This window comes from Ambystoma mexicanum, chromosome 7q (assembly GCF_040938575.1).
Source record: "Ambystoma mexicanum isolate Mex_15411 chromosome 7q, UKY_AmexF1_1, whole genome shotgun sequence".
In the NCBI taxonomy this organism is placed as follows: Eukaryota; Metazoa; Chordata; class Amphibia; order Caudata; family Ambystomatidae; genus Ambystoma; species Ambystoma mexicanum.
In genome coordinates this window covers 590,340,469-590,359,081 of record NC_090941.1, presented here as the reverse complement: position 1 = coordinate 590,359,081, position 18,613 = coordinate 590,340,469, and the positions used below count along the sequence as shown (strand labels likewise).

General features: G+C 44.5%; 1 protein-coding gene across 5 annotated transcripts in view; it reads right to left on the bottom strand.

Annotated features, from left to right (window-relative positions):
• Positions 1-18,613, bottom strand: part of TRPC4 (transient receptor potential cation channel subfamily C member 4) — a 1,757,650-nt gene that overhangs the window by 1,197,453 nt on the left and 541,584 nt on the right. For all 5 annotated transcript variants that reach the window (XM_069639399.1, XM_069639401.1, XM_069639402.1 and 2 more), the window contains exon 3: positions 1,537-1,941. In XM_069639399.1, coding sequence (XP_069495500.1) covers positions 1,537-1,914 — 378 coding nt within the window. In that variant the 5' untranslated portion in view covers positions 1,915-1,941. The remainder of the gene's footprint in view (positions 1-1,536; positions 1,942-18,613) is intronic.

Below are 18,613 nucleotides of genomic sequence, written 5' to 3'. Positions count from 1 at the left end.
GAGCTTGTAAAAAATCATAAAAGACCCCCCTTTAAGTAAATGCAAATGTTTTAAGCACGCTGACATTTAGATTTTTTAAATGATAGAAAACGTTCAATATATGTAAAGACAAATACCATAACACAGTTCTGTAGCTTTTGAATTTGAATTGCCAACTTTTTCCGAACAAAAATACACGTTTCAAAATAATTGCAATTTTAATTCTAAAACCTATATCCTTTATTCGCCAAATCATGAGATGTGGAAAGCTCTGAATGCAATTACCTTTTTATGAATTTTAAGGATAGGAAGGCTTTCTCTCATTAGCAGGAATTTAAGTCGGCTCTTCTAAAGTAATAATTAAAGCCAGAATGAGAGTCTGGGATAACATAGAAGATGGAAAAGATCTTACCAGGTTAAAATGATATAAGGACATTATGATCTGGTGCACTATCCCGAACAATATGAGGGCATATGTGAGGAAATTTCCCTCACAGAATGTTTGGCATGGTATATCAAAATGTAGGCTGAACTGCTTCCACGCGTTGGAAGTCACAGGACCTTGGATTTGAAATAAACATATTTGTAGATTATGTGGAATGTGGTGTGTGGAGTCCCTCTATCACTTGGTCTTGGAATGTCCTGTTTTAATGCAGAGAACAATATTATTCTTAGGCAAATTTGTACCATTTCTGCTGTTATTGCCCCAAATGTATGGGCACAATTAATTAATGGGAACCGGGTTTCTTTGATAGATGCCTTAGTATCATTTTAAAAAGAGATATATTTATAAATTGGAACTTGTTAGACATTTAAAATACTTTGATTGTATGGAATGGTATATGCTATCTGCAATTGTATGAATTTTACACAATATGTTATGCTTTGGTCTTAGAAATGTGGTTATCAGTGCCATTTGTGTGAATTTTGATGTGATTCTTTGATAATTGAGAACATGCATACATGAGATTATGTAATTTAAGGAAGAGAAATATGATGTTGGATGGGTTGATGAATTATGAGTTGTTACATTTGACCTTGCTTCTCTTCAATTGCATATGCCATGTATAAGGTTTGATTTTAAACCATACACACTAATAAAAAAACACAACAAATACTATATCTAACAATTTAAACTGCAAAATTAAAATATTTAAAAGATATTTAACTTTTTGAACTAATTCTACATGTTTTGCAATACCCAACAAACGTTATCTGTTATTTTAAACACATATTTCAATACTTTCTTAAGATACAATTTAAAAAAGTAATTCAAATGTTTTTTAAAAATGTACAGAACAATCCAACTTTTTAAAAAACCAAAATGCTCTCCTTCTGCCTTCATTGTTTTTAAAGAAAAATCCTACATAACGCTTTTAGACAATTAAGAAGATGCAGCATTTTAGTCTCAATGGGTTACCACCAGACGACGATTTGTTTGATAATTTCAAGCAACATAATTTTATCATATTCAATCTAGGATAACTGGTGTGATTTCTCAGAACCCATCAAACTATCTAGTTTTTGTTTTTTACACTTTGACAATTGCACAGGTACCTGTTTCTCTCCGCTTGGTTTTTTGTGATTTAGTAGCAGTTCCACAGCTCCCACGACTTCTTTTCGGATGGCGTGTAATAGGGCGTCTCCAACGTAGACATTAAAGCTTAATAGAAGCTCAATAAGTTCCAGGTTCTCATTTTCAATTGCAATGAGGAGAGCAGTTCTTCCCAGTGGATCAATACAATTAATGTTGATCTTAAAGTAAATTTCAGCTTCCTCGAGTGCCTGCTTCACACTGGCATAGTCCCCTTTCTCCACGGCATTTAAATAGGCTTTTTCCGATGGTGAAAGCTCTGATTCCGCCCGCACTATTCGAAGAGGGATGCGATCTCTGTAAGGGGCATTGACGCTTCTTTTGTAGTAGAACTGAGCCATGTTTTATGCCATGTTATGTAATTTTATCTGCAAATGAAAAATTACACCATTAACAGCAGTGTATATTAAATCATGACATTAAAAGGAACTGCAGCCATTTCTGCGTTTGACATTATTGAGCTATGATTAATTGACATTGTTTGCTATGCAATTGTCATGTTAAAGAATAGTATTTACTTTATCATGAACAACATTGCTAAGAGCAATGTTTTACTGTGTAACATGATTTGGAAACTATGGGCCCATTTCACTAAAAGATGCTGTCAGAAAATGTGAGTGGTCATTGCATTGTATGCCCATATCTCCCTGCCCACAAGTTCATCTTTATGTTTGCATTTTGTGTAGTGCAAATAATTCCTCTATAGGATTATCTAGGCCAGGGGTCTGCAACTTCTGGCTCTCCAGATATGTTGGACTGCATCTGACATTGCCCCATACCAGGCTACTCAATAGCCAGATCATGGGAATTGTAGTCCAACACAAATGGTGAGCCAAAGATCGCAGACATGGTCTAGGAGCCGAAAAGGAATTGCACATGGAGGTGTCAAGGTGAAGATCATACTATGTCATGCATTGGTCACACAAACCTAAGTGAATGCAAGGCTTGGACGTTCCCTTCTCCTCCCAAGGGAGCACAATCAAGAGAAAGACACCTTTCGTCAGTTTGGCCCTGCTTGTCTAGAACTGCACACAGGTAAGCTAAATTCAAACCTGCGATATGTAATATGGGCAACGCAGGGGTGACAAGCCGAACGGAACAGCGGGCTGGTTTGTATCCAGAACTGCTGTTCACGGACATCAGCATTTGATTTAGACAAATGAAAAGCGTTCTAATACACAGTGCAGCTGCCGGATAATTAAAGTGCTTTGTGCAAGGGGTTACTGCAAGCCGGGAAGCAAAGTGAGTCAGACTAAAACCACTCAGGATGGTTCAGAGATATTTTTCTTTTTAAAAATAGGTCGAAATGGGGTCATATAACACATACATTTCAAGACATTTTTTATAAAATGCCATTAGATTTAAAAACAGTTTTGAGCAGGAACTCATGTTATATTGCAAGATTTCACATACCACAATCTCCAACCATACACAGGAGCAAATCATAGATGAGCACATCAGAACATGTTGTTCCCCATAGAAACAATGTAAGGAGAGTAGGCACATCTATATTTGTCCCATATCATCACTGAAACAAGGCCTGATGTAGATGCAGCTAAAACACTGGAGAAAATGTCAGTAAAAATGTCATGATCCTAAAATATCAAAAGGTTTGGAAGAACTGTATCTCAAACTGCACTGGTGTCAGTTCATGATTTCAATTTTTCAAGAAAAAAATAACAGTTTTAAAGTAAGGATAAAAATAGTGCTGCACCAGCAAAATTACAGACCTCTGAGGCAACTTGAACCAGTAGTTTAATGATAAATGTTGTTTCATATTTTTCTTCAGAGGTTGAACAGGTTTCCGGCCTAGCACCCATGGAATGGTAGCTTTCAGGCTATGGTGATGTTTTATAGGGCATTTTTATGTATCTTCTTAAGCTCATAGTAACTGTCTTCTCTCTTTATGAATGCTGCAAAATTCTTACAGAGTGGATTCAGAAACAAATATATTTTTGCTTTTGGTTATAAGGAGCTGTATAATGGTAAGGGGACTATTCATTAGTCTGTATTTACCTGGTTGGTAGCCTCTTGATGTTTTTGTTTTGTTTTTACCTGCTTTAATATGCCATAGTTTGTGTTTGTTTTTATTTTAATTAGGCAATGCACCCAGACGATGTGCAGGGAATCAGCTACTGGCAGGAGCATTGTTTCTCTTCCATTAGGTTAGGGAAACCGAAGACGCTGAGAAGAGGAGATGTTTTTATGCAGAGCAAAGTGCTCTGCCAGAGGAGAGCAGTGTGCACAGTCCATGTGGGGGCCAGATGATGAGTCTTCCGAGGCCTGATGAAGACTGAGGTCTGGGTTAAAGGATTACATAGATGTATTTCAGATCTTACTCTAAGACCATTGAAAGCCTTTGAATTGAATAGTAAAGAACAGTCATGTTACAGGACATGTGTTACGTTATGTTATGTAATTTTGCACTTATATAGCACCTTATATACCATTGCTATGGTCTGAAGGCGCTGGTAGGTTGAACGCCCTTGGGAACCGAAGTTCTGATCAGTAGAGAGAGTAGGGAGAGTCAAAAGGTGCGTGTGAGCACCGGCTATGCGTGCAGCTTGTGCGGTACTCATGTAGACAAAAGTGTGATGGTTTGGCCACAACTCTGGGTCCCAGCACACATTAGCTCACAGTCGAGTGATGCACAGGACATTCCATTGCAAAATGTCTTTAGCATTCTAATACCCAACAGGTAGTCTGCTAATCAAACCCAACCGTAAATAAATCTGCAGTGAAACCACTGCATTTTAATTGAATTTAATTTACATTTTAATTGGTTTTTAATAACACGCCTAAAACCAAACCTGAGTTTGGTTTCTAAGTGCGGATTCAAACCTCTGTTGCTGTGTGGGGTCTTGCTTCCAATGGTGAATGAAATTGGGAATTGCAGAATGCAAGTTTAAGAATAAACAAGTACAAAGCTATGCAATTTCCCATCAGTCACAAAGGAGTATTTTCCAACACAATTTGAGTCGGGGTATCGTAACAAAAACGATGAACACTCTCAAAAATATATGTCAGTCCCCCAACATGCATTGCGGAAAAGGACATTTCATGTAATCCAATGCAAAACATCATTTTTATAATGCATAAAGAGTGAAAGAGGACATTTTTGGTCGGGCCAGAGGAGCAGTTGAAGTGAGTGGGGGGTGAGTGGACTAGGAGGTGAAGTGTAGATGGGAAGTGGGGAGGGAGGTGGTGGGCTTCTGTCACCCGCTGGAATATAAGAATGAGGAGATGGGGCAAGAAGTAGGGGTTCTATGGGTGTCCCCTGAAATAGGACAGTTGGCAGTGGGTGGGAGGGTGATGTGTCAATGGGTTTATCCTGGATAAGCCAGTAAGGGTCGTGGAGGTAGGCAGGTGGCAGCAGAGCATGACAATGAGTCCATTCTTTTTCAAATCAAATGTGCAATAGTTTGAAGAAATCGATTCATTTTAATGAGCCCATAGTTTTATTCGGCCAGTGACCAGATGATGGGCCTACTTCACAGAAGTGTTTTATAATGGCAAACCCCCATTGGAAAATGCTCTGTGAATACGGGCCTATGTCTGAAATGCCACTATAAAACCATATTCATGCCATATGTGCCAAATATTTGCTAGCATTTCACTTGTAACATATTTGCATTCTGGCTGCAGTGCTTAATTTGTGCCTGTGTTTGCTGGTGCAGAGTCCAGACGCACTCAGGCCTGGCCAGGGGCTGCACCTCATTGTTGGCATTTAAGGGGGAAGGGGGGAACTGACTGCTGCTGCCAGTGGTCCACTGTAGAACAGACAGTGAAAGTCAGATCTTCTTCTTAAAAAAAATGCCAACAACGAGGTGATTACACGCACCATGGCCATGGACTCTACAGCAGCTGCAGCAGCTGGCCTGCTATTAAGCACTCCACACACTCTGTTTAATAGCAGGAGAGCTCAGCTGCAGATGCCTTGGTGTGCAGGACTCAGACGGTAGAGGAGGTCACTGACATCACTAGGAGGCACAGGCTGTTTAAAAATTGAAAAAGAGGGTTACAAACTAATTCAGACAACAAGCTTACTCTTTACTGGACGTCATGTGGCTCAGAATACAGAGATTCAAAATATAAAGACCTGTTGCACACTTTCCGTGAGTAGCAGAGATCACAACATTGCAGTAGAACGTGAAGGATGAGTGCTCAGTAGATTAAATTAGGGACACTTACCAAGACACTCTGCAGAGAGCAGTGCACATTTGAGCACCTTGGCGTACTAAGAAAGTTCGAGAAAGAGAGACCAACGCCTGGTTCACCTCTGACTTGGAAGAATTAAAAAGTAGGGATTCCAAGATGGCTGTGCGCTAGTGAACACCACATCCATTGTGCTGTCGACCCGCAAGCCCTCAGCATTCCGGCAACTTGGTGATTAAGCCCTCCCCAGGATCTAAATGCTTCAGAACCTGCTGCCGGAAAGTGGTCCCAGAATCCGGTGACCACTTAGAAGCCCCCGCGGAGCCCCCACCTGGAGAGAAATTGTTGAGACTGCGAGCCTCTCTATCCGCCAACAATGACCACTCGAGTTCCGGCCCTCCCATTCAATGGTAGCCCGCACTACTTTCGGAGGTGGGCTGGCCTCAGCTTGAGCCAAGCGGCCCACCCGGAGCACCACCGCGATACCGACTGTCTTTCCCAGGGCTGCAGGGGTCCCGCCACAGCGACGTCCCGGGGAATAGGTCCCCGGCAACATTAGACAAGGCACCCCGGAATTCTGACAGAGCCTGCGGATGGACAGGTGCAGCGGGTCCCTGAATCTGTACTTCTGCACATATCCGATCCAGCCGGTGCAGAAAGTCCCCGTGGCTCCCCTATCTCCTGAGCTAGTCGGTGTGCAGAGTCCCTCCCCCGCACAACGAATCCCATCTGGACCTGGGGGCCTCTAACACTCCCTTCTCCTCCTCCGGACGGTCAGAGGGGTAGAAATACCTGCACTTCCCCGGCACCCTATCTTCATTCTTACAAGACCCCTCCAACGCAGCTGATCAACCAGGCAGCCACACAGAGGGGAAGGCCGCCATCTGCAAACTGCGTCTCCTGCTGGTCCTCTGGCCCCTTCACTACACCCAAGCCGCACAGAACCCGCTGAAATAGAGGAGCTTGGGGATACCCGGACCGGGGCGCTTCTCACCACCCTAGAGACCTGGGGGGCCCACAACATGGGAATCCCGAGCCTCCACTACAGCAACTACCATCCTAGATACACAACAGCCCCTTGAAGAGTAGAAAACATACCGAGGAAAAGAGGAGCTACCCTCGACCCAGGCCAGAGCTCCCTGCACACTACAGGAGGAGCTTACATCACCCACACTCTAGGCCTCTCCACCTCACCCTGGAACACAGAGTGCCATGAAGCCAGTGGGGGCCCGAATAGGCTCACTCGTTAGGTCTGACTATGGGGGTCTGCCAGCTCACCCCTGAACCCGGCCCAACCTCTCACGCTCCTCCGAGGGAGGGCCCCGCAGTCCCACTGAACGGACCACCCAACCCCTGCATTCCAGACGGGTCTGCGTGTGGAATATTGTGTAAAAACATGAAAAAAGACCCCCAGCTGCCCGCCAGAACCCCCAGGAATATGCAAGAAGGTCCTCTAATGAAAATATGATTTAAGGACACAGACCAATCCGGGGCCATTCCAACAACAGACAGGTCGGTGGATTCAAGGATGGAACCAGACCAGGAGGATCAAGACAGACCAGTCACGCAATCGGCTCTCAAACATCTCTTAGGTGAGTTAGTGGGCAAGATCACCACAGCAGGACAGAAACAGATGGATACCCTGAAAGAAGATCTGACAGAGGGGCTTTGGGAGATAAAGAGGGATGTCAATAAAATGGACAAGAGGGTAGACACAAACGAGAGAGCAATACAAGAACTGATGGAGGACACTACGAAAGCAGACGCCCTGCTGGAAACCCTAGCGGCAGACACATACAACCTCAAGCTCCAGGCGGAGGACCTTGAGAACAGCTCCTGGCAATCAAACATCCAAGTCAAATGCTTACCATAGGCAACACTGGATCAGGACATCCCGCAAGTTCTCAAGACCATATTTGGAGTCCTCTTGGCCCCGGAATCTGCCCCCCGGAGATCCAATTTGACCGAGTCCAGAGGGTGAGGCCGCAATGGAAGGACCCAGGAGTGAGACCACGGGACGTATTTGTGGCCTTCCACAATTACACTGTCAAAGAACGAGTCGTGGCTAAGGCCGGGAAAGCAGGCCGGAAAACCTTCAACGGAACTGAAATATTTCTCTTCCAAGACCTAGCCCAGGCTACGCTCATCAAACGGAGGAAGATGGGCCTGGTCTTGACATTCCTAAGATCCAGAGAAATTTGTTACAGGTGGGCCCACTCTTTCGGTCTGACTTTCGAGTGGCAAGGAAAGAACCTGAAAATCATGACCTGCAAACAAGCCCTCTCACTGCTGGGCATCAATGACGACTCCCAACATCAAGCTGCCCTTCCTCAAACGCACATAACTGTCATAGGCCATGGGAATGGTCCACGGTCAAAAGCAAAAGACCAAAGAGGGAGGGTCAACCTCACCAAAGGTCCTCCCCACCAAGACATGACCAGGACCTGATTGAATCTGGCTCAGAGGCCCCGACCTGAATCCTTTACATGCAAGACCACCAGCGACTGGACAACTCGCCTGGGGAGGGCATAAATGAAGTTAAGTTCTGTGATGTCAAGTTTAGACAAAGTTAATTAGACTTGTGCCAAGTTTGCAGTCAGCTACTTTAGGTCAGAAAATGACCAAGCGAGGTCCTGTGGACTGGGAATCTGGGAATGATATTGGGTGATCTCGCGTGGGGCACTTCTGGGACTATTCTAGGGGTCAACTCTCGTAACCGAAATCCAAGGGGGGCAGCGCGCCAGTTGATTGAAGAGGGGGCGGGTTGGGGAGGGAGTGTATCCAGGGGACTCGATAGTACGGCTGAGATGGCGCACCAGGAAGGGGTGAAATGGAGGAGGCTGGCCCCCTATAATACACAGGGAGACAAGTACAGGCTAAGCTTTCTAGGGGTTAAGTATGGCTAGCAACGACAGGTTGAAGATTATATCCTGATTATATCCCGGAATTTTAACGGCCTAAATCCGCCTACCAAAAGGAAAAAGATAGAGAGGTTCGTTAGAAGGGAACATCCAGACTTGGTAACACTACAGGAAACTCACATTCTGACCCGGGACAGACATAGAATAAAAATCTGGGGATACACAAGAGTCCTACATGCTATCCAATCTGACAAGAAAGGGGGGATTCGCATTGCTCTGAGAGACATACTAGATCTCACTGTGATGGTATCGGAAGTGGAGAATCAGGGAATATACCTAGCGGTGGCTCTGGAGGGGAGAGAGATACACCGTGGCAACGTTATACGCTCTCAACACTGGCCAAGACGCATACAACCAAAAACCCTGACTACCTTCGAACACTTTGCGAAAACACCCATCATCCTGACCCGAGACCTTAACATGACCTGGGACCCTAACAAAGACACAAGTTAAAGGGGAGCTTATCCAAGGGGCTCAGGGTGAAGGTGCACAATTAAGCCCTGGTCACTCGACGTGTGGAGGGAACGAGAAGGGGACAAGGAGGGCTATACATTTTACTCGCACGCGCACCACTCACATTCGAGAATCGATTACACCTCGGTCTCCAGCTATCTGCTGCGAAGAGTCACGAGAATCAACTTGGGCGCCATAGCAATCTCTGCCCATGCTCCAATAACCCTTACCCTAAAAAGGAACCAGTCCCAATCTGGCCTGTGGAGAGGGTGATACCCGACTCCCCTCTTTAAAGACAAAACTTTAACTCGCTAAGTGGCCGAAGAAATCGAGGCTTTCTTTTAGACAAACAAGGCCGGGGACATGACTCTGCAGGTCATATGGGAAGAGTTCAAAGCAACGGTTAGAGGCAAGATTATAGCGATCAAGGCTCGAATGGACAGGGAACAGAAGTTGGAGGTGGTCAGGCAAGAAGACAAACTGAAGGAAATGAGGGCTAAAATGGGACCAGTGCACACCCCAGGGACCAAAAGGGAATATAGGACTATATGAGGTCAGTTATAACTTATACAGACAAGGGCGGCAGAACACAACTTGCTACGTCTTAAACAGAAGTATTACATTCAAGCAAACAAGTCAGATCTCCTGGCGAGACAACTGAGGAGGGACGAAACAGAGAAAACTATCCTGAAAATAAAGGTAGAGGGAGGGAAAACTAGTGCATGTAATAAAGACATAGAGAAACAGTTTGTTTGGTTTTATAACAATCTGTATTGCTCAGAGAGTCCATCACCAGTGACTAAGGTTTCATATCTAGATAATGCACAAAGAACTACTCATTCCTTAACTCGCAGATCTTTTCAACCAGATTGGAAAGGATTTTGAATTCTATGGGTGAGGCCAATGTGATACTCATCCCAAAAAACAGGTAAGGACCCCACAGAATGTGGATCCTACTGTCCTATTGCCCTCATAAATGCTGATGCAAAGATCCACACGAAAATTCTGGCAAACAGAATTGATCAGATACTCCCGAAATTATTCAGGCCCGACCAGTCAGGCTTCATTGGGGGGCGTAAGACTGGAGACAACCTCAGGAGGATAGCCCACCTGATTGAAAAGTCACACAAGAGAGGAATCCCGGCTCTCCTGCTTGCTATCGACGCTGAGAAAGCATTTGACCGGGTGGAGTGGGGATTCCTTTTTGCAACCATGAGCAAGATGGGCTTCGGACACAGATTCCTCAACCTGGCAACTTGTGCTTCAGCTCTCTATCAACAGCCTGATATCAGAAGCTGTAGCAGTGACCCGCAGCATGAAGCAGGGGTGCCCGCTGTCCCCTATGCTGTACACAGTACATCTCAAACCCCTCCTAGCAGTGGTGAGCGCAAACAAGGGGATAAAGGGAAAACCTTTCGGAGGGTACACACACAAAATTTCAGCATTCGCCGACGACATGCTGTTCACGTTGTCCAATACAGAGGCATCCGTCACAGCCATAGAGAATGAACTCAATCGATTTAGGGAGGTCACCGGGTTAAAAATAAATCCAGCCAAATCCGAAATTCTCACCCTTACCCTCACGAGAGCAGTTGAGCGTGACCTCAAAAGGTCCTCTCCATATAGATGTGTGTAACACTCTATAACATGCCTGGGGGCTAAACTGAGGAGTACATACCAAGCAAACTACCCACCCCTGCTGAAGAAACTTAAATCTAAAATGGTAGACTGGGGCCCACTAGCAATTACTTGGATGGGGCGCATAAACGCATTAAAAATTGTTGTGCTCCCACAACTTCTTTATCATTTCACAGCCCTCCCAATCCACATTCTGCAGAGCTACTTCTGAGCCTTCTGCAGAATAACGACTGCATTAGTCTAGAAAAACAAACCTCCGCGGCTGGCCGCAAAACTAATGCAAGCTCTGCCTTCCCGGGGAGGCATGGGGGAACCGGACTTCAGGGCCTACTACCTAGCTGCCCAGATTAGGGTAATCAGGGATTGGCAAAAGGACGACATGAAAAAGATCTGGAGACCCATGGATAGAGCGGTTGCCGGAGGGGACGTGAAGGAAATATTATGGAAGTCTAAGATAGACAGACCTCTGCAAATGTATAGCAGCTCCATCACGACAGTAGTGGCCGACACATGGGATGAAGCGGTCAAGAGTGCATCCATCACTACGTTCCCTTCACCATACACAATGCTCTTTGACAATCTTCAATTTACTCCGGGCCATTAGACACTTGCATTTGGGAACTGGCGAAAGGGGGGATGCCTCAAGGTAAGAGATATGTTCGACGGGGGAACACATCAAACAGTTCGACCAATGCAAATCCGACTTCGCTCTAGGGGAGAAGGAAAGATTTATCTATGCCCAATTGAGGCATTGGCTACTCCATCCATCCTCGAAGCATGCAGGGGTTCGACAACTGACCTCATTCAAAAAATACTTAGATAGTGATCCAGGTGATACCAGAGTGGTAGCAAACATGTACAAACACATCAAACTAGGCGAAAACCCCCCCACTGAGATGGGAGACCTCCACTGGGTGCACAATAGAGGAAACAGAATGGTCTAAACTGTGGGAACTCATTCCTAAATGGACAAGATCCCACCAGATTCATGAAATGTGGCTAAAACAAATGTTTCAATGGCACCTGGAGCCAACTAGGCTCCACAGGAGGTACCCAGGGACCTCCCAGAGGTGCTGCAGGGAATGAGAGGAGGAGGGAACATGAAGCCACATCTGGTGGTAATGCCCTAAGAGTGATCAGTTCTGGGTGAGCATATACAAAGCTATCGTTCAGGTCTTAGCAATACAAATTAAGGGGAACAAGGGCCATGCAATCATAGGCCTAGATGGCACCATGGAGCTACTCAAAACAAAACCCTCCTGCAAGCTCTATGCAATGATAATGATGGCGGTGGCTTTGGTATTGGCAGGTAAATGGAAGTCCAAGGAGCCTCCTCTGGATCATGAATGAATTGCAAAGTTATGGAACATGGTTGCCATGGAGTGGCTCACCTACTACGTCCAATGGCACTATAAAAAGTTCAGCTTGGACTGGTCCACCCTAATAAGCTATCTAAGGGAGTGTGCGTGGTCAGCATGGTGCCCTAGAAGTATGCGCTTCCTGGGAATAGTAGACCGTTCAGGGGAAGGGTGAAGATGTACATCTTGTCCCAACTTGTACCTCTTGTGCATCACTCTTTCTCAACTCTCATGCTGGACTTCCTTTGCATCATGTACTCATGGTGGCCCTGAATCATGCTGTTCCCATCTTCATCTTGTATCCTGGCTTGCAACATTATGTGTTACTACTGACTTCTGCAACTGTATTTGCTCTCCACTCTTGCTTCTCCACTCTTTTTGACTGCTTACTCTCTTTTCTCTCCTCCTTTCCCTTCTCCATTTTCCTATCTCCTCCCCTTACTTTCTTCTATGCACTTACTCTATCAGAATTGTCCCTGCACCTAATATGATAGCAACCTCGTCTGTTTCCTCCACCCTCCCATTACTGTTTTTTTTCCTCCCCACCCCACCTCCGGCACTATCTGAAATGTCGTCAGGCCTAGTATGATAGTCGCTTGTTTTATTCCTCCCCTCCCTTTCTGCACCCCTCTCCCTCCATTTGTTTTTCTCCGGCTCTACTAGAAATGTCATCAGGCCTAGTACGGTAGTCACCTGTCTGTTTCCATTTCCTTCCCACTCTCCCCCTCCCTTCCTTATCTATGTCTTAGCTCTTGCACTATCTGAAATGTCGTCAGGCCGAGTACAATAGTTAATTTCACATCCTTACTGTTCATGGCCTGTAAGAATGTGGTTGTATTTTCCCTTGTTGCCTCCCTTGCCTTGAAGTGCTTTGAAACACATTGTGTATAGGCGCTATATAAATAAACAATCATATCATTTCATATCATAACTACATTATCCAACGACTGATGCTGAACAGTTGCTCGCTACCTGCAATCCCGCAACCAAAAAGGAGTCGCCATTCAAATGGAACTTACCTGGATCAAAGGGTGGAGGAAGAGGAGATTTGGGGGAGAGGGGAAGGGACTCAGTGGGACATTTCTTGATCTTGACAAATACATTTACAAAACACATGTACACAACTTTTAAAAAGCTGTCATTATTGCTAAGAAAGCCTATCTAGATGATCACATAACTAAAGCACAGTCACAACCTAAAGAAGTTTTTAAAGTTTTCAAGGAGTTGGAAACAACAAAAAACAACACTCCAGAAATAATCATCAGAGATGCCAACTGGTGTAATTTAGTGTAAGAGGCGATGGACGCCAAACTGAATAAAATTAAAGATGGAATTAAGGTATCAAACAAAGTTTATTACACAAAAAGATCCCAATATTGTCAGTCCAACAATCAAGACATGGAAATCAGAAGAGCTATTCTATTTTAAACTTATATCAGAAGCTGAACTTTCAGTTATCATAGAGAAACTTAAACCCTCAAATTGCAAGGGGGACATATGTCCTACATTAGCTATGAAAGCACGCTCTGCCTCTCTGATCACTACTCTCTGTAGGTGTGTGAATGCGTCATTCAGAGACTGTTGTGTACCGTACGTATTAAGAATTCATGGCACGCTCCTCTTCTGAAAAAACCTGGCCTAACACCATGTGATCAGCTGAATTATCAACCGATCTCAAACTCTCCGTTTTTAAAAAAAATATTGGATAGGGTGGTGTACACGCAAGTGCTCGCCCACCTGAGATCCTAAAATATACTGAACCAGAGGCAATCAGCATTTAGAGAAAGGCACAGGACAGAGACAGCACTGCTGGACTTAAAGTCCAGACATCTCCGACACATGGGTCAGGGTAACACAAGCATGCTTATGCTTCTAGACCTGTCTGTTGCCTTTGGCCTGGTGGACCATGCAGCACTGGTCACCAGGTTGGAGGAGGTAGCAAGATTTACCACCTTGGCAGCTCAGTGGGAAAAATCATTCCTTCGGGGACGTCAGTGGAGAGTGAGTAGTGCCTTTTCTGACCCTAATCCCATAGAGCTGACCCAAGGTGTACCTCAGGGAGCGTGTATCTCCCCTATTTTCTATAATGTTTTTAAAGTGCCATTTTTGGACTTTCTGGACACTTATGGCATTGAGTTTGCTAACTACGCTGATGACACTCAATGCGTGTCTTTGCGGATGATGAAGCCAACCTCAACAGGATCTATGGCCTTATCCAAGAGTAGATGTGTGCTAACGGCCTATCACTCAATGCAAGCAAAACAGAGTTGATGCTTGTGGGAATTGAAACCAAAACACGCAAGATGGAAGAATGGTACACCCAAGTACAGATTGACGGGTGCACTATTGTAATCAAAAAGAAGGTTAACACGCTAGGGGTTTACCTGTACTGCAACCTGAACATGAAAGCACAGGTAAGCAGTCTAGTTGCCTCTACAGCATACTACATTAAACTTTTGTCCCATGCATGACCCTTCCCCTCTAGGACAGGTCAGGAAACCCTAGGCCGTGCCCTTATGTGATCAAGAATAGACTATTGCAGTAGTCTATTGACTGGTCTTCCTAATTGTGAGATTAACAGACTCCAAGTGATGCAGAATAATGGGTTCCATGTGTTAAAATCACGGTAAAATTGCTGTTTACACAGAAAATTGTGGCAAAAAGCCTGTGCTTTTGCCACCGCCATCCATGTAAAGGATGCCTGGGACACCCCCGTAATCCCCAGACCCATTATATAATTTAAGGGGTGCGGGGGACACCCCTGCAACCCCCGCTCCACTTAAATGGTATAATGGGGTACACCTTTACCAGGTCAAACCACAGCATTTTTGCCACGATTTTTTGTGAAGGCGACATTTTTGCCGCTATTTCATTACTGCATAACAAATAATGCAGTTCGAATCATTGTGGACTGTAGCAAAAGGGACCACATCTCTAATGCAAGAAGGGACTTACACTCAAGGAAAGAATTTGCTTTCAATGATGGTGATCACGCATAATAGCATGAAAAATGTTGGTCCGATATATCTCAATGAGGAATTGGTACCAAAAGTCAGTAATTATAACTTAAGATCTAACAAGTGCTCTCTATTAAAAAACCGTGCATGCAGGTTATCTCAGGTGAAAAAGGGACACTTCTACGCGGCAGCACCAGCCTCTTGGAATAGACTACCCATTAACCTAATAGAAGAGACCTCTCTCATGGTTTTCAGAAAGGTACTCAAGACCCTTTTATTTAACTAATACTATCTGTCCCACCTCCGATTCCCCTGTGACAGTTGTCGGTATGGTGTTAGGTTGTTTGTCCATGTCATTTGTGTTAGCGCCCTTAAACCTCCGGTTCAGTGGTTGCACTATATAAGTTAATTAAAGTAAAAGTAAAGCAAAAAGGGGGACAATAATTCAATTTGCTCTCAAATGGTTACTCAAAATGTTATCAACAATGTAGTATTCTTATTATAAAAAACGAAAACCAGTTAAAAAATGACAGGTATGTTTAAAGATACACCCAATAATCAGTGTGTCATAAAACAGTATAGCATACATACATTTAATAGAAAACAATCACAGATGAAATATAAAGACAACAATACTTACAGAAAAACAAAATTCAAACACATCATAATTCACAACAATCAGCCATCCTACTAAAGTGTTTGTCTAAATTGCTTGAGTCTTAACAATACCAGAATGTTATAGCCTATTTAATGTGGCTATTATCAACCCAACATGTTTCATTCCTAGCTGGACACTGACAGAACTTCTTCACAGGGTTTTCGGGTCTTGTCACAAACTGACTGAATAAGACGTGTCTTTTACTCCTTATTACTTTGGAGTGTCCAATTAAGTATCCAATCAGTACACATGTAGGAGAAGTTACATTTATCTAGTTTCTCTCTCCTAATTGTTTAGTTGTTAGGTTGTTAGAGAACCCCTTCAGTCATCATCCAGTAATATGCAGTTAATGGTATTTCGTTTCAGCAGAGGATTAGCAAACGTGGCGTTATTGTCTTATAGCTCTTCTGTTGTTATATATATAACTATGTTCACAAGACATTATCAACATTGATCACTGTGGTGATGTCACAATGTTAATAGTTAAATTATCGCTACCAGCGGGGTGCCACCCTTATTTTCGATGTCGATTCAAGAGACGTTTCGCTCCCCACCCTGAGTGGCTTGTTCAACCGTTGAGAACTTCAGTATCCTTCTTACTGACTACAGAGAGCCTGAGCATAGATTGCAGGAACCGTACACAAAAACCTAACAAGGATAGAAGAGTTTCACTCACCCTCTTCTGCCCCCTGCCAAAGAGGCTTAGGCACCATATCTGGGGCAGACATCACTTCTCCACTAGAAGAAGGAACAGATCTGTGCCTCCATCTTTTCCCGAACCACAAAAGGAACTAGATGAGCTTCTACAAGTGGTGATCTCGGTGCCCCTGACAGAAAACAGGCAGTTCAGGCCACAGAGACCTCCTAATGGGAACGAGGAGGAGGGGCCAGCAAAGAGTCAATATGTCTCCAAAGACAAGTGGACAGAGATTCTAAAGCATGAGTGGGGTAACCTGCAATTTCCCCCTGGGATCGAACAAGGATCGGAGATGCCTTAAGTTTGTTTCATGTGTTGTCACAACACCTTTATTTCATATGTAAGAATTGTAGAGGCTAAAAATGGTTACAACTGTGTGTGCGCAATGCTTGGTCTGCGTGAAGTGAGGGCAGCTGGAGTTGGGTCCTACCGTCCTGGGATGCTCGGCCACGCTAAACTCTGGCCACATGCTGTAACTTGCTGTTCAAACGCCAACAGGCTAGGTTCAACCTTGACCCTTTCCAGGTCTCAAAACTTTGAATGACAGTGACTTGGGTAATAATCCCAGTGGTGTTATTGCAGCTCATGGAAGCAGGAGGAATCAGGCATATAGGGCTATACATGTTTAAAAGGGTACTAGTGATAGACGCATGTGGGCATATGACTCAACCTTCTTCACTTGTGACATGGGTGTGTGAAACAGCTTGCTGCACCTTCTGCATATTGGGTCTGTCTTGGAGAATCTGCTCTGCTTCCACATGTGGACATGGGTGCATACTTTTGATTTTCACTACAAAGGCAAACATTGCCCCTCCCCTGCAAATACGTACTTACAAGGTAGAAATGGTGCGTTTGAGAGCACATTTTACAGAGGGAATTTTAAAAAAACCTAAACGATTTATAGACATATAATATCACATAAACAGTCACTTTCCTGCTGTGCTACCTTGCAGCTTTCTGCTTTGGGGACTCTCACTCAACCATGAAGAATTCATCAATGTAGGTTGATCTCTGATACTGCCCAAAGTCACTACATTAGAAACAGTGCAGCTTGTGTACATGGCTTATAAGTCAATCATGTTTTATCTCAGACGGGAACTGCAGCTAGGTGCTGAAAAGTGAAACCATCTTGATGGGGGCAAAGAGTGGTTTCTGCTGCTATAGAAGGGGGCAGTTTATTTATGTATTTATTTACGTATTCATTTATTGTTCCCTTGTTAGCCGCTTATACAGGAAATACATTCTGTTTCAAAATGCCCACAGGGCAGCATGGAGGGAACATTGGATAGCAGTACAATTAAATACAAAAAATACAGAGGGGGAAGGGATGGCTGAACCTACTATGCCTTGTGAATATTCAGAACCTGCAAGTGCAGGAAGGAAGAGGGCAGTGGGGCAAGTGCTGAGGTGTCCGCGCTCAAAGGGTGAGCCGCTGGTGAAGTGCAATATATGGAAAGTGCTATGTCGCCAGGATCCCCGTTGGGTGGGAAGGGTGAATCCCCAGTGCAGAGGGTGTGCCTAGGCAAGTGCTGAGGAAGACAGATCCTGGGGAGATTGGGTGTGAGTGGTCAGAGGCCCAGAGGATGCATACAGGTCCAAGACACCAATCACAGCAACTGTGGGATTAGCAGAGAAAGGAAGAAAGGAAGGAGAAAGAAAGGAGGAGAGTCTTGAGGTGCTTTTAGAACTTCAGAAGGTCCTGCTCAAGACACAGAGGGAGAGGAAGGTTGCTCCAGAGGAGGGATGCAGCAGGGGAAAGGGAGCAGCCTCCTGCTCTCTGTTTAGCAAAATGCTTTACACACAGAGAATTGGTGCCAGAGGAGCGTAGAGGTCTTGAAGGAGAGTATTTGGTAAGAGAGGGTTGCAGATGGTGTGGTCCCTGGCCCAGACAGCCTGGTTGATGATGCAGAGGGATTTTCATTTGATACGTGCAGAAAACAGTGGAGCCAGTGGAGACTTTTTAGGGCAGGAGAGATGCGGTCACTGGAATTAAGGCCAATGATAAGTCTTGCTGCTCTATTCTGGATTAGCTGAAGTGGTCGCAGAGTGGAAGAAGGTAGATTGAGGAGGGAGCTGTTGCATTAGTTAAACCTAGAGAGAACCAGGGTTCGGGAAACATTGAGCTTCTGGGGGAAAGTAAGAAATGGGAAAATTCCTTTGAGAAGGAAGAGTTGGAAGTGGGATTACTTGGCAGTGTCCTGCG